At 40.8% G+C, this 25216-nt stretch overlaps 1 protein-coding gene across 4 annotated transcripts; it reads right to left on the reverse strand.

Annotated features, from left to right (window-relative positions):
• Nucleotides 1–15937: 15937 nt before the first annotated feature.
• Nucleotides 15938–20296, reverse strand: LOC131134647 (uncharacterized). 4 transcript variants are annotated; one of them, XM_078792950.1, is made up of 5 exons: nucleotides 19611–20296; nucleotides 19101–19181; nucleotides 17075–17153; nucleotides 16822–16986; nucleotides 15938–16436 (listed from the first exon to the last, which is right to left on the reverse strand). In XM_078792950.1, the coding sequence occupies exons 2-5, from the start codon at nucleotides 19104–19106 to the stop codon at nucleotides 16342–16344; spliced, it is 345 nt and encodes a 114-aa protein (XP_078649076.1). In that variant the 5' UTR covers nucleotides 19107–19181; nucleotides 19611–20296; the 3' UTR covers nucleotides 15938–16341. The 4 variants fall into 4 exon arrangements, 1 of the variants encoding a protein (XP_078649076.1); XR_013628004.1 differs by lacking the exon at nucleotides 17075–17153 and having other exon boundaries at nucleotides 16822–16984; XR_013628003.1 differs by lacking the exon at nucleotides 17075–17153 and having other exon boundaries at nucleotides 16822–16984; nucleotides 19096–19172; nucleotides 19611–20295.
• Nucleotides 20297–25216: the final 4920 nt, after the last annotated feature.

Raw genomic sequence — 25216 nt, forward strand, 5'->3', positions numbered from 1 at the left:
GTAACATGACATAACTCCATACACATACATACATACATAGTGCATACATACTTATATACATGCATACATACATATAGATATACAACATAACAACAATGGTAGATACACCACAACAACAAAAAAATCCAACGTCTCAATATCTTGTCATTTGCCATTGAGCATCAATTCACAAGGAAACCTATTGTGTGCCGAGGCATAGCATCCCACTCTTCTTGAAGGGCAGCCCTCAGGTCATTGAGGTCCTGGGGTGCAGGGTTTCGAGCCTCGACGCTGCGACTCAGCTGATCATTGGGATTCAGGTCTGGAGAAAGTGCAGGCCTTTCCATTTGAGGTACACCAATCTCCAACAGCCATTGACTGACGATGCGACCTCAGTGAGCAGGAGCAGTGTCATACAGGACGATGAAATTAGGCCTGTGTTGTTCACATACACACACATATACTATATACACACACACATCCATACATACTAAGGGTGTGGAACACAATCGGTATTAATCAAGTGCATCGGCTCATTCACTGGGCACACATACATACATACATACATACTTATACACAAAAAAACATACATCGACATGTATACATTCATAAATACATATACAAATGCATACACATAAATATACACATGCATGCATATACACATATATGTCTGCATACATACATACATACATACATTAGTATGTATGCAGGCACATACACATACATACACCAACATGAAAACATACAAACTACATATACACACACACACACACATCTATACATACTTATAACCATACATACACATACGCCGACATGTATATATTCATACATACATATACACATACATACATACATTAATGTATGTAATCATACATGCACACATACATATATACATAGTACATACATACATACATATACACATACATACTTCTAACCATACATACATACACCGACAAGTATACATACATATACATACATACTTATACACATACATACATACTTCTAACCATACATAAATACATACATACATACACCGACAAGTATACATACATAAATACATATACCAATACATACACATGAATATATACATGCATGCATATACACATATATGCCTGCATACATACATACATACATACATAAGTATGTATGCAGGCACATACACATTCATACACAGACATGAAAACATACAAACTACATATACACATACATACATCTATACATACTTATAACCAAACATACACATACATACATACGCCGACATGTATACATTCATACATACATATACACATGCATACATACTTACTTATAACCATACATACATACATACATTCATGTATGTAATCATACATGCACACATACATACATACATAGTACATATGACATACATATATACATATACATACATACATACATACTTCTAACCATACATATGTACATACATCCATACATATACACATACTTATACACATTCTTATATACATACATACACGAATACCTACATACACATCCATATATACACACATGCATATACACACCCACACATATGAGAAAAACATGCAGAGAAGAACATGCAAACTCCACACAGAGATGCCCGAAGGTGGAATCAAACTCGGATCTCCTCGCTGCGCACGAACCAGTCGACCACCGTGCAGCCTATAATATCCATATATATTATATAATGAATATAATTATAATATAATTATTAGGAACCTGTCTGAAAGTGCTTTTTAACCAACCCAAGTGTCACCATTTGGTCCATTTGGTCCCTGCTTCCCTCTCCTACCAGGGATTAAGTTGTCAGGTTCCATCCAACTCCGAGCACCCTCAGTCCAGACAAAACCATCTTACAAGGTGCAGGTCCACTTATTTTTAACTCGGAATGGTCAACGTCGGCTCTCCTTCCCGTGTCAGCACACATGCGTGTTTGCTTTTATGATTTCAACATAGGATGAATTCACCTCTGTGGTCACCGCGTGTGTGTGCGTATGTGTGTGCGTATGTGTGTGCGTCCTTCCATCCTCTGGCCTCAACTGTGTAGTACTGTTTTTACACACTGGATGTGTCTTGCCACTACGACTCACACTTTCCAATCAATTACATAAGAGTCCTTCTGTGAGGAGCACTGGCCTCGTAGGCCCAGAGGATCACGGATGGACATTTTGTGCAGCTACGCTTTGCAATAAATAGCTTCCCCTCTTTTTGTTTGAGTCTTGTATATCTTCCTTGCACTTTTCTTTCTCCTTCACCTCTCAGCCCACCCAACTGGAACCAGCGTCTATTTTAGGAGCTCTGTACTGGCCGAGTACCAGCTGCTCTGTGTAAAACACATCACGAATAGGAGCTTCTTTAAGACAGCATGCAGGCTACCTTCGGTGCCGCAGTGGATACGTGAAACCACTGCATGTTGACATTTGCATTACATCTGCGTGTGAATGGACAGACAGATATGCAACAGGACAAACAAATGGTTGTAATTGGTTTAAATCAGGGGTCTCAAACAAATGTGGCCAAATGTGGCCCGCAGGACACTAGTTTGAGGCCCCCGCCTTGATATGAAAGTTTAATGTTAGTGCCGCCCACGCAAGTTTGATATGGATGCTGTATGGTATCATGTACCCAGAAAAAATTATTACGTTTGATTAATGTTCATGTTAAAGGTTAAATAACTGGTAATAGTTATCCTCCCTATCCGTGTGGAAGTGGTAAGTTTTTGGCTATTTAAGTTTAAAGGAAATAACTTGAAAGCTACCGTTTAGGTCGCTAGCTTTCTAGTTTGCGAGTTAGCATGTGTCTCAAAACCCTGCAGTTGCGCAATATGTTGTAAATATAAAAAGTATAAATGTGACTATAGTCGTGTTTTGTCATGTCTACAGGGCTCTAATAATGCTTTGTTCATTTTAATCTGAAAAAAATAATTTGTCTACCCACCAACTATATGTGGTTTCTTAAGTTTTTATTATTTGCCGTTTTATTATTATTATTATTATATTTATTTATTTATTACTGATTGATTGATTTTCTTTATTCTTGATTTGTTCATTTATTTTTCATCTTATTTTGTGTAGAAAAATAAAAAGTAAGATATTTGAGAACAGTGGAATGTTTTATCAGAGCTTTTATTGTAGAAAATTGGAACCAAAGCGAATTTTTTAAAATTTTTTTGTTTTTAATAAATGCGTTTTTTTTTTTTTTTTGGAAAACCTGATGCGGCCCAGTCTCACCCAGACCCGAGCTCCAGTGGCCCCCAAGTAAATTGAGTTTGAGACCCCTGACTTAAAGAAAACAAATTGGTCTAAAATTGGTAAAAAATTAGCATTTTTGACATCACTCTTGATGCGATTGGCTTTGGAAGGAGGACTAAATAACTACCGTATTATATATAATAACCAATTAACAATATTATCAAACTATCATAGAAGTGCAGGGTGTTCCCACCTTTTGGGCTTGAGTGCAATGTGTGTCTTCCAGTCAGGTTCATGGTACAAGATGCATATTTCACTCCGGGGGCCAAAGGTCACAGTGGATTGTGGCTGCACGCTGGGACACAGGCGGCAATTGCGTCACAACCAGTATTGAGTCAGGTGCACTCCCAAGGATCTCATTGCCAGCTGCCGTCGAGGCAGGGATAATCTGCCTAAGCAGCTTTCACATGATTTCACCCTCAGGGAAGAATTTAGGAGAGGTTTGTAAACCTCTTCGGGGACCGGCCTTGGAGTGTCTCACTGCTTTGACTAAAGGACCGTACAGTAGACACCACATTAAAAGGACTCCTCCGTGAAAAGCAAAATTGGCCATTAAAAAAAAATGTGCACGCGTTGTGCCAATCAATAGACATAGTGTAGTTCTTACAAGGAGTGCATACAGTACACATGGCCTCAATTCAATGCCACTCATGCCATCTTTTTTTGAATTATATATATCAGCTGTGGCCAATTTTACGGTCTGCAGCCAACAAAGGCCAGACGCGACCAGCCTTGTGAAGTTAGACGGTCTAACCTTCTTTAGTCTCATCGTTTGTGTGACGTGTTCTCATGTTTGCCCTGACGTCACAACCAGATGACACCTGCATCCATCACAAAAGGAGACGAAAACAGAAGAAAGGATATACATATTTTACAGGAAAGAGAATACAGGTTTTTAAACAATATTGTTATAATGAAGCTAACCCATAATAAATATCATTCTTACCATGAATGTGACTTCCGGCTTTGCACTGGACTCCATACTTTCTTTCTTTTCATCATCTTCTTCGTCAAAATGGTTAGGCAGAATTAGCTTGTTGACCATTTGAGTTTACTTCTTGACCTCTCAGTGACCCGGGTAGGCGACCGCACTGTCCACAAATAATCAAGTTATGGTGTCTGACCTGGAAAATATGTGAAGGACAGCTGGCATCGGCATCTAAAATACATAATATAATTTTTAATATTATGATTTCTGTGATGTTTTGTTTTAAAATGTCAGCAAAAGAATATTCATTCATTCATTTTCTACTGCTTTTCCTCACGGGGGTCACGGGGGGTGCTGGAGCCTATCCCAGCTGTCTTCAGGCGAGAGGCGGGGTACACCCTGGACTGGTGGCCAGCCAATCACAGGGAAGATATAGTCAAACAACCATTCACACTCACATTCATACCTACAATGTGGACTGGCCAATTCACCTAGCATGTTTTTGGAATGTGGGAACATGCAAACTTCACACAGAGATGGCCGAGGGTGGAATTGAACCCTGGTCTCCTAGCCGTGAGGTCTCCGCGCTAACCACTCGAACGCCGTGCTGCCCAGCAAAAGATTATGTAAAATAAAAACATTTTATTGGCTCCCAAGCCATAGGTTACTTCCTCTTCACCTAGGCTATACTTTTATAGTATTTCCAAGATTTTATATATTTATCACATGTGCAATGTAGCATCCTGCACCATATGAAGCTAGAGGGCAGCTTAAATAATGCTAACAGATATGAGGGTGCAGGAAGCCACGTGAGGAGAATATTTGGCAATGCTACATGTCTGTCTGTTCTGGAAATCCATCCTTATTGTGATTATCTTTAGAGCTATACTTTCCTACTTGTGTTCTTAAACAGCCTGCGAGACGTCATGTAGCCCACAAATGCACACTAAAAGGCTGCAAACCCCGCATTCAGACCCAGCCGCAATGACACAAGCTTTCAATCATGTTAGACTTCCTCTCCGCGACCCACCCAAAAGTGGACCCTCGGGTTGAGAATGCATCGGCGACACTGTGGGGAACTTGCTGTGACATTCGGAAGGGTCAACAGACAGCTATACGGCAAAGTCAAAGACAGCCTGATGACTTTACATGCTGTGCTTCTATATTTTCCAAAGAGCGGCAGCAACCCTATCCTGCCTACATCCAATCTTTGACTCTCACCTGAACCTAGCTCACAAGCCCGCAGCCTTTTTTGATCTCTAAAGTGGGTTCAGTTCAGACAAATTAGCAAAAACCCAACCAGAAAACCCAACTGGAAAAAACGGTTTCCTCTCATTCAGTGTGGAAGTGGTAAGTTTTATATAAAAACATCTACATAGACAGCATGGTGTGCTTTAGCCTGCCCACAATATGCAGTTTAACTTTATTTGGGGGTTTATTGATGGCATTTCCACTGCCATGTTCTTGTCTGAGCGTTCTCTGCTGATTGCAGAAACTGTCATCCGCGAGACAAATCAGGGTTGAACCTTTCCTTCAAGCGCCTTCTCCTTCAAGCTAAACGTACCGGTTCAATCTCTTAATGCCCTCAGGGGCCAATTCCCTGGGTTCGGATCAGGCAGACGAGTCGCTGAGCTGAAACCTACACAACATCGGAGGTCAAGGCCCAACCTTTATATGCACCGTTGTGGTGCGCTAATGCGAGGTACTGGCAGTGCTAAACGAAGAGGATGTGCAGGGGAAAGAGAGTGCAATAATCCTATTTAGGTGTTTCCTGTGTGTGAGCGTAAAGGTGAGCGGTGAGAAAAAGCCTCCCTAGCATAAGGACAAAGGTAAAGAGGAGCGGACAAGAGATAGAAGACACTAAAAGATGCTGCACAGAAGACCGGAGGAGGAATGCTTGCTCAGTTTAAGATTCAATATGCGGTTCTAAGTAAGAGCCGGGTTCTGAGAAAACAACTCAGACCATGTGTTGAGAGGGGAGCATAAGATGGGGCATCTGGTTTTGTTAAGGCCCCGGAACATTCCTTCCCTGTGTTGGACTCTGGCTGGCAGCTTTTAAAGGGACATGCTCACTCTCATATGCTGGTCTGGCCATTGGCCTCTCTATTGAAGTTCCGTTTATGAGTGCTGAGGGTCACAAGTAAAATTCCTGTCTCTGCGTGTTTATAGTTAGGCTACTCTGCAAGACAGTCTGGGTCGGAGAATTGGGATCAGCCTCGACACACGCACAAGCATACCGATGATGGCACACAACAGCAGTCCGTGTATTTGTCAACCAAGTTATTACAAGCATTGTCTGGATGGTTGTGGTGTCCGCAGGCCAATAAATAAACCAATTGACACTGGGATGAATCTTAAAACTGTCATCTTTAGGGCTGTCTTTTACAAAAGATTTTCATAACAGAATTTGATTTGTTAATATTTTGTCCATAGTCAGATTATTATTTTGGTTGCACAGCTAATGGCAAGCCCTATAATTAAACAGTTCTCATTTGCGACTATTTCCACATGAAAAAAAATACTGACACTCACTTAAACTTGTTTAGGTGTGCAACAACAGTACCTTAATTTATTTAGTGACAGAAAGCAAGATGAATAAAACCGAAACGGATTTACAGGGCTGTGTTCGAGTCCAAGTAGGCAGATCACACATCAGCAAAGAGCACATAAAATGGAAACAACTTGGCTTGAAAAACAACTTTCCAAAACTCTCAGCTAGCAGCCTAATTTTTGGGGATATAAAATGAAGTTGGCGTAACGGCGTTACCTGTTTTAAACGATACGCTGCTGGTTGTTGTCATGTGACATGCAAGAAGCTGCTGATGCAAGTTGCAGTTTACTTTCTTTGGTTCATGTTTAACCTTTTGAAAATACGCTCACATTTTGGCTATTTTTTGGTAGCCGATTATGAGTCTGTCGATGTTGACTGAGCTTGTGCTCACCTTGGCTCCTTTGGATTGTGCCACTGAAGTGGGTGATTTTATAAATATGTATCTATATGCAAGTATAGGTTTTCTATTAAACACACACATTATTATCAATTCTTTCGTAACAGAAATTTTGTATCAAAATGGGTTATTTATAACAAAAACAAAGACATTCTGAGTAAAAATGCTCAGGAGCAGATGTAGGCTTATTGCTTATCTATAGCCCACACCTTGAAAAGCAGCTCAGAACTACTCAATACCGTGCACCCGTCGATTCACAAGAAAGCCGTATTGATTTTACTAACTGAAAGCCATAGCATTTCAGTATGTGGAATCAAGCTATAGAAAGGATTGAGTAAGGAACTCAAACAATGCACAACGATGAGCCAATTCAAGAAACAATACAAGCAGTTGATGTTTGCTAAATACAAGGATGAAGAGTCTTGAACCAGTCATGATGTGCTATATATATCACTATATTGACACTTACCATGGTACCCATTATGTCATTGGATGGTCATATCACCTCGTACTTCGGTACGAGGTACATTATTAAAAAAAAAAAAAAAAAACACAAAAAAAAACTTAAACTGCATTATGGAAAGCAGGAAGTGAACAAATGTAACAGTTATTGATTGTAAAAGTACCAGATGGAGGGGTAGGATTTAATAAGCTTTGCTTCTTCCTACTCCTTTTGGACATGTGGAACTGTGAACCGATTATGGGATGCACTCAATTGTAAATGAAATAAAACCATTACCATTACCTTATAGTTGTACAAATGTGTACATTCATCCAGGCCAGGACGTTTCAATTCCGAGATATACAGTAGCTCAAATTTGACGAGATATACAGTATTTTTTTATCTTCTTGTTTCATTACTTTGAAAGGAGACAGCTTTAGTCCTTTTGCTGATTTACTCCTGACGTATGATGATGGGTGTTCTTCGATGCAATGGTCTTGTTCCATACAACAGCACGTGTCATGGTACATTTCTATATCATCACATGAACATGCTGCAGAAGAAACATTATTGACATGAAAGTCCACTTTTTATCTAATTCATTTCATTCTTGCCTAGTCATTGACTTTCCGGGGTGTACCCCGCCTCTCGATCTAGGTCAGCTGGGATAGAATCCAACGCAGTGACCCTGAACAGAAGAAACGTTAGAAAATGGATGGATGGATTCCTTTCAGTCAGTATCCTCACTCCAGTCCTGGCAATAGAAGAAGCGGTCTTCAGTGTAGAAAAGGGCCGACCACAACAGTTCTTCAGCTGGCAGCTTTAGTTGGTACATGAGCACATAAAGCTTGCCAGTGAAGAACTGCTGTAGGTCAGCCAATGAGCAACTCATTCAGGAGGTGAAAAACATGGACAACCATACTAGTTTGGTTTCTTGGTAATGACTTAGGTCACTTTGCAGCATTCATACACGGATGCCTGAAGGGAATATGGTATTGATGTTTTTTTTTGTAATACCAATGCTCCAAAAATAGAGCCCAAAATACAACGTGTCTGCCATCTTTTCTAGAAAATAGCATGATGCGATTCAAATGAGAGAGCAACCTGTTCTGTGATGCGTCACTTTCATCTGGCCACTGTGTAATACTTGTGAGGAGCGCCGGATTTGTCTTGCCTGGCCCTCAGTCAGCTGGCCTAGCTTCAGCAATTGCAGTCAGTCAGTCTGAAAGGACCTTCGCTCACGGCTTATTCTTCCACAGTTCAAGGACAGGCCTTCGGGCAAAACTAGCACACAGCCATGCGAACCCAGCAACCCCTGGAAACTCAACAAACCTCACGCTGCTCTGCGCAGCAGTTCAAACTGCAAGTAAATACACATAGACATCCCCTTTCTGTGGTGTCGAGTGGTCCACTTAAACCTCAGAGTTGCTTATTCAAACTTGTGAGACAATAGAGATGTGATATTGTCCAAAGCCATCTTGTCATCAAAGCTGTATTTGTGTCCACTTATCAGGAAGCATCCATTGGTCATTGTTACCCCTCAGGAAACAATTTTCCTCCAGTGTGACGGTATTGAAACTGACATGTCGGTTTTCTAGGCAGAATTATCTATTGAAAACGGAAGAGATGAGTCTAGTCACAGATTAGCATTACTTAAATGCGAGAGGACATTATGGCAACATGAAACATTCCAGTCCATATACAACAAACAAGAAAAAGCTGTTGCACACACATGACTTGAATGACATGGCTGCATTAGCAAATAACATGGCATGCTAAATTGACAGTAATCCAACACAACAAGACAACCGATAGTGTTCCTCTCTTGGGGACCAATTTAAGAGATGGATGTGATAATCATAATTACTCCCTTACTTAATATGCAATCACTCATACAGAACACAGCTGCTATAGTGTCATTTAGAGCCAAGAAATATTGTTAATAGAATAAAAGAATCAAACATCACAATAAAAAAAGAACTATCTGAAATAATGTATTAATAATAATATATTAAATCATGAATGTTATTTTTCTGGGGACACAAAAGGCAACTTCTATGGAATACTTTTCACAAATCTGTGGCCACTCCAAAATGTGTAGTTTAACTGTATTGGGGGGTCGGAAAACCAGTCGGTATCCCCATTGTGACCCCCATTTGCCTCATATACCGTATTCACTGATCCAGAGCAACCCAAACATGGTCAATGGGTGACATGTCAGGAGAGTATGGGGTGTTGCTAGCTTCCAGGAGTTGTGTACAGATCCTTGCAATCATGCCGCAACACGATGTGATGCTCATGGATGAATGGCACAACAATGTGTATCGGGATCTTGTCACGGCATTCATAATGCCATCAATAAAATGTACCTGTGTTGCAGATTGAGTGGCATATGGACAATGGAAACTTATTATCATTACCTTTTTGGAGTGGCCTTTTGTTGTGGCCAACCCAAGGCAATAATTAGGCTGTATAATGCTGTTGTTCTGAGTCTGGAATCGACTGCTTGTATCAAGAGTGTCAATGTGGGAGATTTTGGATCAGGGGTCTCAAACACGCGGCCCGCGGGCCAAATGTGGCCCGCAGGACACTAGTTTGAGGCCCCCGCCTTGATATGAAAGTTTAATGTTAGTGCGGCCTTGATTAATGTTAAATAACTCTTAATAGTTATCCTCCCTATCCATGTGGAAGTGGTAAGTTTTTGGCTTTTTAAGTTTAAAGGAAATAACTTGAAGGCTACCGTTTAGGTCGCTAGCTCTTTAGTTTGCGAGTTAGCATGTGTCTCAAGACCCTGCAGTTGCGCAATATGTTGTAAATAAAAAGAGTATAAATGTGACTATTGTCGTGTTTTGTCATGTTTACAGGGCTCTAATAATGCTTTGTTAATTTTTATCTAAAAAAAATAATTTGGATACCCACCAACAATATGTGGTTTCTTAATTTTTAAATGTTTGCTGTTTTATTATTATTATATTTATTTATTACTGATTGATTGATTTTCTTTATTCTTGATCTTATTTTGTGTAGAAAAATAAAAATGAAGATATTTGAGAACAGTGGAATGTTTTATCAGAGCTTTTCTTCTAGAAAATCGGAACCAAAGCAAAGTTTATTCATTTTTATGTTTTTAATAAATGCATTTTTTTTTTTGGAAAACCTGATGCGGCCCAGACCCTAGCTCCAGTGGCCCCCAGGTAAATTGAGTTTGAGACCCCTGTTTTAGATGCATGCCAATATAATCAGTTTTTGCTGATATCGTACCGATATCAATATGAGATCGGGTCACCCCTAAGTGTCTTTATATTTTTGTTGAGTATAAACACTGTACATTTGTTCCACACAGCAATGGAAAAGAAGTAAGGCCTGGGCATATTCAACAGCTTGTTGTGACAGAACTGCTGCTTGTAAAAGTAGTTTCCACCCCTATTATTCCTTAGCTATGTTCTCTCTCTGCTCATGTGACGCATGCAGACAGCATGGACACAACATGCACACCGAGTCCATCCCACTGCCGAGAACATGATGTACCAGGAGTCATTTATTACACAACGCTGATGATTCCCACGACAATTATGGCCAGCTTTGATTAGAATCTATAGAACAAACTGCAAAGTCATTGCAAACACTCCAATTTGGAGCAGGCAGTATCAAACACTGAGTCAGGACACAGTAATCCACTCTTTTCTGTAAAAAGAAGCCTGATATTAAAGGGATGACTACCTCTAAAATGTTGGTGTCAGTTCACAGAATGACATGGCCAAAAAGAATGGGCGCGGGATGAATCATTCCAAAAAAATGCCATCTCGGAGCTCCACCTATAAAAAGGCTTCCTGCGGGCTTATGAGTTCTAGTGAAATGTGTTTTCACTCAGGAAAACCTCGGTACACAAATTACACAGGCATAGTAGAACAATATATAGAACGTCTTTTAAACTACATGCACAATTTACATGCACACCGCTGGATGCAATCAATGTCTGTGTGCATTTGTTTTTCTCTGTACTATACAGTGGAACCTCAGAGACCCTCTTCATCCTTGGGTCATACACGACAAAATTTAAGCAAAACGCAAGGTAAAATACACTTCTACAGCAGGGGATGCGCACACTTTTTCAGCATGCGCTAAAGTGTCATTAAGTGCAATTTGTGAGAGTGATATAAAATGTAAAAAATGTCACAAAAAATATCTTGCGGGGGTAGGAAGTTACGTTTTAATTTGATACATCATTTGAAGAAGAGTATGACAGCTAATGCAGACAAAAATGGTGACAAAAACACCCACAAGTATGTGGACAGTTATGCAAATAACCCGAAAAATAATTTACTTAATAGGACTAGATGACCGACCTTTCTCAATGGTTAGCCAACCAGCCCACCTTCGTGCTAAATGGAAATTTACCACTAGTGGAAGTCTCCTTAAAGAAGGCGTCTCATCCGTTGTTAAGTTTTACAAGTGAAGCAAGTGTTCTATTGAAAAAGTAAAAAAAAAATGTTTCTTTCTAGAGAAAGGCGACTTTATGGTTCCTTTTTCAGATCATATCACCAATAGCAGGGGTACAGTAAGGAATTATTGGCCCCATGAAAAACAAAGCCCACTCCTTTCTACATTTTAATAATGACCTATTTTTTCCCTGTTTTGTGTTCAGGACGCAAAGCAGTGCCATCAAATAACTGCCTTTTTTTTTTAACATAACTAGCTGCTACAAACGGATGGATAACTTTTTTTTTCGATAAAAAGCATTTAACTGCTGAGCTAGTTTATCCGTAATTGGAAAAATAAAGATTAAAATTTATGTCGCTATAGGAAGTTTGTTCACCATTTACGTTGCTGCAGAGGTGCAACAGCTGACGTCTGCTGACGGATGTCATGACATCTACAAAATCATGCTTCTGGGGTGACACATGTAACTGACGCGCAATACCTTCATAGCGGTGATTGACGTAACGGGCAACCCTATTCCACAGTCGCACAAGGCGGCAGCATATCATGAGACGGCTCAGCTCAAAGAGCATCAAAGGATTAAGTAACTGTACGCATTTTACGGTTTCTTTTAGCTTCCAAAATACGCACCTGGCTCAAGGACGTTGAAAAGAATTGACACTAGAACAGGGGTCTCCAACTCTAGCTCTAGCATTTTATAACTGATCAATTCAGACATTATGCGTCTACGTATTTAAGGACAAATTATCACAAAATAGCAGAAAGGCAATGACCACACTGTTGAGTGGACCTGCGTCATAAATAAAGTAGAATTTAAATGTTGCCAGGCATATAAATAAAACAAATAGCTCACATGTTCTTTCTTATTGTCAAAATAGGGTCTAATGGTGATGAAAGTTGGGAGACCCCCCTACTAGATTATGTCGAGAAAGGGTTGAATTTGAGCTTCAGTGTTGTCCACTTACGATAGCTAAGGTTTAAATCTGCATATTAATTTAGTAATAAATTAATAATAAAGGTGAACGTTTAACAATAATGATGGGCAAAAATACATACAACCAACAATAAAGTCTCATTTTCGGAGTATGGAAGGGCATATGCAACATCGTCATAGTATATAGTCTTGCTTGTGCCAACAAATGACTGAACAATTTCAGAAAAAAACAAAAAAAAAAACTGCTTCGGGACAAGCCAATGGAGTACATTTGCTCCCTTGATAAGATTCATTCCCAGCAGGGAAATTAAATTGTCACAGCGGGTTAATAACATGCAACACGGGTACAGAGAGACGCTAAAAGTAAAATACAATGAAAGTAACAGAGAAAATGTATGATAATTAGAGGGATGTTGTACAGAGCAACAAGCCAAACATGCCTTCTCCCCCATTCAGTACCCCCATTCACCAACCTGACATACTTCATCAACTTACTAACACGTGTAAATGTTGGAGCCATTTTGTTGTTAATTTTTATTTCTTTCAAGTGCAGGGTGGAATTAGTTAAAGGAAGCGGTGACGAGGGCTGGCAGGAAGTCAGCAGGTGGGGAAAAAGGAAATGAGTCTTACAGCGTGTCGAACAGGATTCTTTTTACACGCCGCATCTGGAACCAGGAAGGCATTGTGGTACATTGATGTGTGTTAAGAGTATGTGTGTGTGTGTGTGTGTGTGTATACCGAGGCAGGTTGGTGTCTGGATGGGTGATGTCATGAAGTGAGAAGCACACAACATGGTGGTGGTGGTGGCGGCGGTGTATCCACCACACTGTGATGAGACTATGATGTGGCATGACTAGGAGTCTGGCTATGTACGCGTCTGCATCTGCTGCGAGCTGTTCTGACGGACACATTTCTTACGCACACACACACACACACATACTGAGCATTCTTTAGGAAAATCTGACATTAGAAAGGGAACATCCAACATAGACTTAAAAGTCAGGATGTTAACATAAAGAATATATGCACCTCCATCCATCAGAAAGAAGTGTGTCAAATACTGCATTGTTGTATTTAATAGATGTTTGCAGCCAACCCTTGCTCGAGGAAAAAAGCCCTGATGTCACCATGAGTCCATCCTCTTCTTTCTGGTCACCCTAACCCCTGAGCAATAAGTAGTCCAGTTATTAACCGAAGGACAAGAAATGTCTGCAGACCAAGAGAATGATGCAGTTGCCTATGCTAAGTAAATCACTTGAGTTTCATCCTTTGCCTTGAAGCATCTACCCTCCACCACCATACTGACACGAGGGTTAGATTTCAGAATTCACAGTTATCCGGCACTCCAAGTGTCACATTTGAACATGGAGATACTGTTTCAAACCACTCTTCAAAAGGAAATGTCACGCTGCTGAAGAACTACAGTAGCTTTGATTAAGGATAGCAGGGAAGACAAATGTACAAATCTACGAAGAACAAAAACAGACAAAAGCACAAACGCAACAATAACTCACATGCAATATCCTGTGAAGCGCACGGAAAAACAAGAGAAAGAAAGGAAGTTGGCCCTGTGCACTCTGGAAGATTTCCAATCAAATGCATCTAAACACAGACACACACAAAAGACCAAAGTCCCATCTGAATCCACAGATGTTCATAATACATAATTATACACAAGTATGCAATTATACACAAGTACAAGTACGCAACTTCACCTCAAATTAACAACAACTTCTGGATTCAAGCAGTCAGTCATAGAAACAAACAGCTGCACATGCCAAACCCTAAGAGTGCTAAAATGACATCGGACTGGACTTTGTCAATTTACTAATTGCATTTATTAATTCCTCATTTGACTGAAAAGGATTAAGAACTGCACGCCTTGATGAAATGATAAGCTGATGACAGTGTGTCTCCATTGAATAAATTGTGGGGGGAGAAAAATTCGCTGCCGAGTAGAGGTCAGCTGCCATTCTAGAGAATCATCACTCTCCAGTAGACTGGGCGTATGCATGCATGTGGAAGGAGTATAGTCCGGGTTATGTTGGATGAAAACAAAAATGTCACCATTCGTGCAAGTGTGCGTGTGTGTGTGTGTGTGTGAATGAGTTTCCTGTCGTGCTGGATGCAGATGTACCCAGATAGCCTCAGAGCACAGCGTGCTAAGCTAACGAGAACAAGACACTTTTCGTGAGGTAGTGAGCTGGAAAAACACTGTGATCGGACATGCCATAACCTTACAGCTAATGCTTTTACATAGCTAAAGCTATACTACATTCCAACCAGCTATTAAGATACAGATAAGGAGTGACTGGGTACGTATTGATTCACCTGTTGCAGTCAGACATTTGTTACCCGGTGTTGAAAAAGTGCAGACGATGCTCATTGAAGCAATCATTGCAGTTATAAAACACATTTTTCATATTTCTTGCTAAATGCATTTGTTTTTTGGCAGCAATTTTAGACTACAATTGCATTTTTGCTTCACTTTTAAACCAGTTTTGTGATATGTGTAATGATGATGATAATATGGTACTCACTAAATTTCACCTGCATTACAGTATTATGACCCAGCCCCCCCCCCCCCCACACACACACCCGAAATTTAATACTATTGAGAGCCTGTTAATATTTATTCATCTGTACAAACTATTGTAGGAGTTAGCTGGCACCAGCACCATGCAATAAAGCTCAGATAACTTATCTATAATAACCTAAAAAAATTCCAGGATAGGTTTCTTTCTTATGCGCCCCAACGTCTCAGGGGGTGCCCACCCCACTATTTGAGAAGGACTAGGTTAATTCAATGTACATCCGGGATACACTGGGAAAAAAATGAATATAAACAGTTACGAGTGGTCATCGAATAAAATGGCCGTTGATTACTTGTGTGACCAAAACACCTCGATTTATGCATCTCTGGGAACACATGATAAATAAGGGCTTCAACATAAATAAACAGAATCATGCTATATGCTCATGGAGCTCTGAAATACAGTCACCAGCCACATTGACTGTCTAATGAGATGCAATACCAGAGGTAGCCAGAAGATCATACATTCTGCCTCAACTAAGATAACTATGATTAGTTACGACTGACACTATCAAAGAGGTATTACTTTAAAGATTATGTTAATTATTGTGGTGTAGAAGCGCACTGCATCATAATGAGATGTCCTCTAATAATGTGCCTCTTAAATAAAGCAAATATAGTGCAGTTCTACACAACTACAAACACTGATTATTAGTGTTTTATTCTGACTTTTCTGAAGCATTTTGTCATAATAGATGTAGTACAATTATCCAGTTCTCTCCAGTCCTCGATCCCTGTTATCCATTTTCACACACCTTTTTTTGGACATTACCTTCACTCTAACTTTTTCTCCTCCTCGTCCGCCCTGGCTCTGAGGATCTTTAGGTTGGTCAGTTTAGCAAGGCCAAGTTACATTCCTGGGATGCCTGCTACATATGGTCCACATTCCAGCCTGTCTGTTGAGAGGCCCACTGCTCCTCACCACTGGCTCTGCACACGCACACAGCCCAAAAATAAGGTTCACATAGCTCATCAGATGACAGCAGAAGACTACGTATGACCAAAGCCTCACAAATTAAAGTCAGAAATTACAACCTGACTTGAGTCAACCATGTTTTTTCTTTTAGGGTCTTTATCTATATATGCTAAAAGTGGTGGTTAGGTTTGTTGAAATTTGTGCCCGAGAGCCTTTAGCTAGATCGAAATGCGTGCATTATGTGCACACACTAGGCACAACAGGCCCTGTTCGTTATCTAGGTCACTCATAGAAAGTGTGAAAACCTAAACCTGGATGCCATAAATTCAGTAAATCCTGGCATGCAGAAGCACAACCATCTTTAATAATCACTTTAATGCTACAAAACTGGTACCTCACCATTAGGTCCACACAGGATACACGAATCTTTAGTGGTTGTAGTGTAGATCCGGTCCTGCTCTTGGTCAATTCCCACTGATTCCCAATAGGCCAGGCTGGAATCAGACTGCAGGGTGAGCAACCTGCTGAGGAAGGCGTGGGGTAGCAGAAGGCCGACTTGTCTCTCTGAAAGTACACAAGTGTAGGAGTGGTACAATGTACGTTAGAACCTGTAACAAATAAATGCTGGACCAGTGACACTGCTCCCTCCCACCATTCAAAGACCGGCTATTGCCCGTATGTGTAAACAGGAATATGACCGGATGATTGATTGGTGATCTGTCCACGTGAGCCTGTGAAGATGACAGATAGCCAAGAGCGTGAACTGTTTTAGCCACCTTCTTTTAACAATCATTTTTGTACTAGACTTATTACACTGTGCAGATAATTCATTGAAGTATCCGGTCACGCCTTAACGTGTACACCTAACATCAGTACATGCATGAAAAATAGTTTATTCACAAACAGTAAATGACCCAAATCTTTAGTAGAAAAACACACAAGAGACCCATTTGACTGTGCTAAAATGCTATTATTACACACTTCCCTTTTTGTTTAAAAAGCAAAGAGACAGAATAGGGGGTTGGAATGTTGCACTGATAAGAGAGCAGCGGAAACGGCCTCAGTACCGATGTTGCAGGACAGCTGGAATAGCAGGAGAGGTGTAGTACACGCGGTTACATGCTGTGTCTCTAATAACGGAACACCATGTGAAAATGACCCGATACGTGTAGAGGTATTTTCTACCATCCTTTTGCTTGGTTAAATCTCAACAAGTGGCCTAATGGCTTTCATTTTGTAGTGCAAGTACTCGGCAGTAAAATCCCACACTGTCATGAGCACAGCCTCTCACATCATGCATCACCATTTGAAGCAAATCCAAGCTAGCAGTCATATCATTTGAAGGGTCGAGCGGGGCGTGGCCCCTTCCAAATATGCAACCTCACTGCAGATACCGCATTTGCACCGCAGATCCTCCGCTACATCGATAACGGCTAACCTTAAATCCTGCCTACGTAATCATTCCAATCACTCCAGAGGCTTGTCACTCACAAGCTCAACTTGGAACAAGAGTGACTCAGCAAATGACACACTTTTATGTTTACTGCTTGTGATAAATGTCAGCAATGCTGACAGTGGAAAATTTGGTTCCAGATCTCACTGTGGCCAGTTTGGATGAGTTGAAGCCAATGGTGTGACTAAATCCTTTCCAATTTGCTGACCAACACACACACACACACACTAATCTGCAGTTACATACACAAAAATGCATTCACAAGCACATGAATGATTCAGCATTTTGTATTTGACTTAAGATAGCACAGCAATTCCAACTGGCATGCTCTTTCTGAGTGTGCATGTGCGGGTGTCTGGGGAGTGGCGCACTGGACGTCACTACCGGACGACAGTATTAATCACATCCAGTTGTGCAGAGATAACATGACGCTGACCAATTCACAAATGCATCTGTCAAAGCAGTGTAGCCACGTTTACATTCAGTGCAAGGACAAAGCAAACATTTAAACAAGGTGGGGTGCAAAATCAAGTATTAGCAGGTGTCAGTTCCTTGGTAAATTCAACAATAACTAAAATTCTGGTTTTGCAGCCTTATCCCGTTCAACAAGTGGCATTTTAATCTAAATGAAACATTTGTGCGATACTGGCTGCAACACAAACTCCTACGCAACAAGTGGAACATAATTAACACTTTTATCTTAAAAACCCTATTAGAAAATCTAGTCTTTTCACAGCCAACGAGTGGTACTTTAGAAAAATCCATGACACTCATGGGTTAGTTAGCAACAAGAACTGGCAAAAAATTGCATTAAGGATCAACTTGTTGTCTGGGAGGAAAATAAAACAAAGCAGAGCTGTGCTGTGCAAGGTTACTAGTTGGCAAGGACAGAGCCATCTTTGGGCTGACATGCGGGGTGGGGGTGCGCAGGTGGGACAAAACACCTGGCGCTTAAGCAAATGTGAAGTCAAACAGGATGTTAACTCATTAATAGGCCTGCTTTTAAAATCAGCGACAGGCGTCAGCGGCACTGGACACTGCCAATAGGGATTATGTAATTGCAACCCCAAATGAATGGGGCAGAGGTCATTGCATAACTGAACCTGCAACAGGTTGACAGGCACTGGTGTGTCAAATGCAAATGCTTTAACACAATAAAAGGCAATAGAGACAAGAGTACTTATAGAAGCATAAGAATCCACAGGTTAATCAAATCCCACCTTACATCCATCACCCTGGAGACTCCTGGAAGTAGGTCTTCCTCTTACGGTGGTGCAGATGAGCGTATAGGAGGTACCTGGAGATACTGAGGTGGTGTTGGGGGGGGGGGGGGGTGCAAAATACAAGCTTGAAGGGAGAAATAAATGAGCAAAGGGAGAGGAGGAGGAGGAGGGGCAACTCTCCACTCCATGTTGAGCTGCAAAGGGTGGGGCCTTGAAGAATTCACTCAATCTGCTTTCCTCTTGATTAAACGCTTATCTTATTTAGACCATGCGAGGTCATTATATGCATGAGAACTGAATTATGAGTGAGATTTCACCTCCGTGGAATTAAAGACTTGTGGTTTTAGCTTTAGCCACCACCAATGCATTCCTGCAGACTCAATAATACATAGGAATATAATATGATGGTATGGTCAATATGGTCAATGTTGAATGTTAAGATGCTAAATAAGCCAGCAGATGCTATTTCTGCTTTTAAAGTTTTCAAAAAAAAAAGGGATTGTCAGACTTACTTTAGTTCAGGTAAATCCACTGCTTCCACCCAGACAGTTAGCCGCTATGACAGCAGATGACATGTTAGGACTATTAGGAGTGTTCGGGCCGGTTCCTCCCCACGCCCAGTTGGCCTGTGGCGGCTGTCTACTGTAAAGTTGCCACGTCCGTTACATCCTGGAGGCCTTGTTAAAGCCAATAAGGAGCACTCAAAAGCATTCAATTCCGACATTGTGGTGTTTTTATTTCATTAGCATGCGAGGCGCGGTTGGAGCCGAAAGATAGCCACAGCGTTCGAGGTGGCATTTTGTTATGTAAGAGGTAAAAGAAAATGATCGAACGCCTAAACGCAGGTTTGCTGGTCTTCACAAGAAGGGGGGTCCAGCCCTTGACGGGTATTCTCTCACGACCAACACTTTTTTTGGTAAGGTTATTCAACGCGGACAGCCACACCTTAAACTGTCAGGGAATTTCTCCTGACAATTCCAGAGGTTTCGACGACAGCCTTTGAGCCCAAGTTCTCCGCGGCTACACTGTCGCATGCGAGCGTTTCATGGGTTTCATTTAAGCATTTATACGGGAAATGTATTTTAGAAAAGAAGTATAAAGTATCCTGGTTTGGCCGGTCACACCCCGTGCTGCTTCGCTGCTCGTCGGGACTCCCTCCCCGGTCTCTCCCTCCGGTCCAACTCTCTTCAAACCGGCTTCCGAGCCCGATCAGCTGGCAGGCATGTGATGTCACATACACAGTCGGCCAATCAGACGATAAAGAATGTGAAAAAATACCCACGCCCTCCTCAGGCAAGCAACGACGGACAGGCTTTTTGACCAATGGAAGTGGAGCTCTCTATGAGAAACGAGGCGGGCTTAAGAAAGACAACAAATCAGATCACTTCCGCCCATAGGAGGTGCTTTATCGTCTGACCTATTGGGTGTTTGGAATTGTTGTGTGAAGTGTTGGGAACTTTTCCACATGACCAGACTGCAGATACGTTTCAGTTTATATTCTTAATAATATTTGTGTTTTTTTTTCAACATGCAATTGGTGGTGTTGTCTGGTGCTTCCACTGCATTTAATTTCCAGGGTCACAGGGAGCTGGAGCTTGTATCTTTGGAAGAAATGCGGCCAAAACAATGACAGGACAACAACTCACACTAACATTGATACTGCTACTAAGTGGAGACTGAACCCATGCTTAATGCATGGAAGTCGGGCAAATCAACAGTTACACCAGGGCTTATGTATGGGAATGATGCCCCTATACCAGGGCTATTTAACTGGGAGCTTGCAGGTCAAAACCAGCACGAGAATGACATCAAACGGGCCAACGAATTCAGTTTTTGTAGTAGGTCCTTAAAAACAGCAGTAGAACTGTGAATGTATGGTGGAACCATACTAGGAAAAAGTCCAGTCCCTTGGTCCTTCCCTTGTGTCCCAGGACAATATAGTTGAAAAAAAATATATTCATTATTCATAAAAAATATTCATTGTTAATGACCAATAAACTGTAAAGGCATGGTGTCGGGGTGTTTAATCACATCTGAATATGTTCAAATAATCTGCATATATTGCAGTAACTGTTACAAATAAACCCACCAACCTCAGTATGGAAGTTTTCCACTTTACTGGTCCACTCAAGATGAAATGGCATCACAGGTTGGGAAACTCGAGCACTTTATGTTGCACAGGTTAAGCAAATCACACAGGTTAAGTAAACTGCTCCGAGAACCTAAAGTAAACTGAGCTAAGACCACCCCAGAGGTTATCAGGTTGCGTATGCGTCGGTTTGGAGAGTTCAAATTTGTACAAAATGAATAACTTATTCCATTTGGATGGCTAGAAGAGTGTGTGTTCTTTCTCGTATCCCCAAGGAATATCTTTATTGCATTTGGTATCTTCATCCTTGACAACAATTGCACCCTTTATCATTTTAAAATTGCTTTGAATATTCTGTTTTGTTTCTTACTTTAAGGAAACAAAGCATTCCCGTGGTTTGGAGTGGAGTCGGGATTGGCTTCAACGACCAAATAACTGATTGTACAGTACTTCTTGTGGACAGGAACCACAATTGGAGGATTGTTTGTTGAAAAGGAGAAAGGATGTTTGTCGAACCTCTAAAGTTCAAACACTGTTTTTTGAGCTATAGTGTATACCTTAAATGCTTTAGAGCTTATACAGAGCTACGTTATATACATAATGCTATGTTATCCATGTTGTACTCTAAACTGCACCATGATTTGGCCGGGTGCAGAGAGCAGTGAAGTTATGCAGATCAAAGGTAATAACCCGTCAACATTCTTGTTGTAATAAGAAGTTACACAATGCAGACTCAGCACAGTGACACAGCTTTTATCCCTAGCCTTGATTTATGTTGATGTGCTCACAGCAGAAATGCGTCACAAGCACACATCAGTCAGGAAACCGACTCTTCCTTCTGCTTTTCTGTGTTCAAATCCATAAGGTATTGTCTCTAGGATCACATTTGACCTGATTTAAATTTGGGTGTCATTCTAATCAAGACATTTGCTGAAGAAATGAGTCCATTCATAGCTTTGTCCGAACACCGATTGACCTTTATTTAATGCCATTTAATAAATATGTTCATAGTTATGGTGCCTAAATTCATTCTGCACAATATTTGGTATTTTAAGGGTCACCAAAGTACCAATAATATGGAATGTAGAATCATACCGAGAAGCTTCCCATAAACACTAACACACCAAACACTATCATTTAACATCTACATGGTCAGATTTCAGATCAACATTTGCAATAAAAGTGACGGTATTAGACTGTATTGAGCGCCAGGACAGATGAATTGGAATCACAGGCAGCCGTGGAAGTGGGCAGGTGGGGGTGCCATGGTGGGCGCCACAAGCTTTGATTTTAATACAGACCTACCAACATGTACACATTTATAGTACTCAACATGAAATTTGACTTTTGCTTGCCATTTTGCTGCATTTTCCTGGTTTTGTTTCAAGTTCCGTCTCTATAGTATTAGTATTTATACATTCATTCATCTTCTACTGTTTGTCATCACAAGGGTCGCAGGGGTGCTGGAGCCTATCCCAGCTGTCTTCAGCGAGAGGCGGGGTACACCCTGGACTGGTCGCCAGCCAATCACAGGGCACATATAGACAAACAACCATTCACACTCACATTCATACCTAATTCATTCATACAATTTGGAGTCACCAATTAACCTAGCATGTTTCGGGGGAGGGGCCTAGCAGAAAGTAATTGTCTGCATTAATGAGACCATAGCCATCAAGTATTCTGTCAATACGTATGAGTCTATGTAATGTCTTACTCATGTCTAAGATGATATTTAGAAGGTCTTAAACAGGTTTTCTATACTCTAATTATGATGATATTCCATTTCGAAATGAGGACACCTTAGTGGGCTGCACAGCTGTCGAGTGGTTAGTGCGCAGACCTCAAAGCTAGGAGACCCGTGTTCAATCCCACCCACGGCTATCTCTATGCGGAGTTTGCGTGTTCTCCCCATGCATGCGTGGGTTTTCTCCGGGTACTCCGGTTTCCTCCCACATTCCAAAAACATGCTAGGTTAATTGGTGACTCCAAATTGTCCATAGGTATGAATGTGAGTGTGAATGGTTGTTTGTCGAGATGTGCCTTGTGATTGGCTCCAGCACCCCCGCAACTCTCGTGAGGATAAGCGGTAGAAAATGAATGAATGACTCCTTAGTTGAAATTCACTTATTACGGTGGGGGTTAGAACCAATTAATAAACAAGGAAGGACTGTAAGCCACACTGCTTGCCTCTTCCCACACATCAAACTTCAAGTTTTGTTGTATATACATTTTAATTTTGTGTCTAACAGCAATTATGGTGTGTTCAAGGACCCCCGAACAAAACACGAAATCTCAACGTTTTATACAAAACAATATCAGCGAAGCAAACATATACATTAAGATGTAAAAATACGCCAAGTTAACTCAGAGCATCGTCAAACAGAAGTCAAGTTGCCGCCGACAGTGCTAGATAGAAAATAGTGCTCTCAAAATGCACAGTTTTTGGATGACAAGAATATCTTTTGCCTATGTGAGTACCTTTTTTTAAGCATGGCAGCTCTGTAGCACAGGGTCTCAAACTCAATTTACCTGGGGGCCACTGGAGTTAGGGTCTGGGCAAGGCTGGGCCGCATCAGGTTTTCCAACAAAAAAAAAAAAGCATTTATTAAAAAGAGAAAAATATACAAACTTTTTCAGTGCTTTGGTTCCGATTTTCTACAAGAAAAGCTCTGATAAAACATTCCACTGTTCTCAAATATCTTACTTTTTATTTTTCTGCACAAAATAAGATGAAAAATAAATAAACAAATCAAGAATAAAGAAAATCAATCAATCGGTAATAAATAAATAAATATAATAATAATAATAATAAAACAGCAAATAATAAAAACTTAAGAAACCACATATAGTTGGTGGGTAGACAAATTATTTTTTTCAGATTAAAATGAACAAAGCATTATTAGAGCCCTGTAGACATGACAAAACACGACTATAGTCACATTCATACTCTTTTTATTTACAACATATTGCGCAACTGCAGGGTCTTGAGACACATGCTAACTCGCAAACTAGAGAGCTAGCGACCTAAACGGTAGCCTTCAAGTTATTTCCTTTAAACTTAAATAGCCAAAAACGTACCACTTCCACACGGATAGGGAGGATAACTATTAAGAGTTATTTAACCTTTAACATGAACATTAATCAAACGTAATATTTTTTTCTGGGTACATGATACCATACAGCATCCATATCAAACTTGCGCGGGCCGCACTAACATTAAACTTTCATATCAAGGCGGGGGCCTCAAACTAGTGTCCTGTGGGCCACACTTGGCCCGCGGGCCGCATGTTTGAGACCCTTGCTGTAGCAGCTACTGTAGCTCAAATATATCTCGGATTTATAATATTTAACATTAAACAGTCAAACTTGACTTGAAGGGAGGCAAGCATTAATAATTTGCCCCCAGCTGAGTGAACCTCCTGTAATGTACATTTTTAGATGTGAGCATGCAACCACACTTCCACAAAAGATTATCAGTTGACAAGGAATAACTCATGTTTGACTCTTACAGTCTGTTCGCCATCAGTCACAGGTCAGAAATTGTCTCTGTCGCTTTAAAGAACTCCTGTGGTCAAAAGAAAGTGATTAGTAGTGCTGGCAGCCAACCAGGTGGCATATAGCGGGGAGGCTGAAGCCAATGAGAATCTCCGCTGGGTGGAGGTTACAAAAGAAGCCTTGAACCCAATGACTCAGCAAAGTTGTGTGTGTGTGAGATGACACTTTACAGCAATTTAAAGGGCTAGCATGCGTGCACCCATCCCTTTAAAATGCAGCTGAAGATCACAGTCTAAAAAGCGGGTCAAGCATGCACGCTCTCCTCCTTGTGCGGATCATGTAAAGTATGTGGCTGTGCTTTTTCTGCCAGGTTGTTAATGAAAGCAGTGCGGTCTTACAGAGCCACGCCCATCTTTTTTACTCAGTTTACTTGGGTTTTGGAATGCATAGGACTATTTTTGTTGACAAATTACAGACCCTGCCTTGGATAAGATCTATTGGCATTTATAAGCTATCATGCTTTCATTCTTG

Source organism: Doryrhamphus excisus, linkage group LG8 (genome assembly GCF_037039965.1).
Source record: "Doryrhamphus excisus strain RoL-2023G ecotype Guam linkage group LG8, RoL_Dexc_Guam_v1.1, whole genome shotgun sequence".
NCBI classification, from domain to species: Eukaryota; Metazoa; Chordata; class Actinopteri; order Syngnathiformes; family Syngnathidae; genus Doryrhamphus; species Doryrhamphus excisus.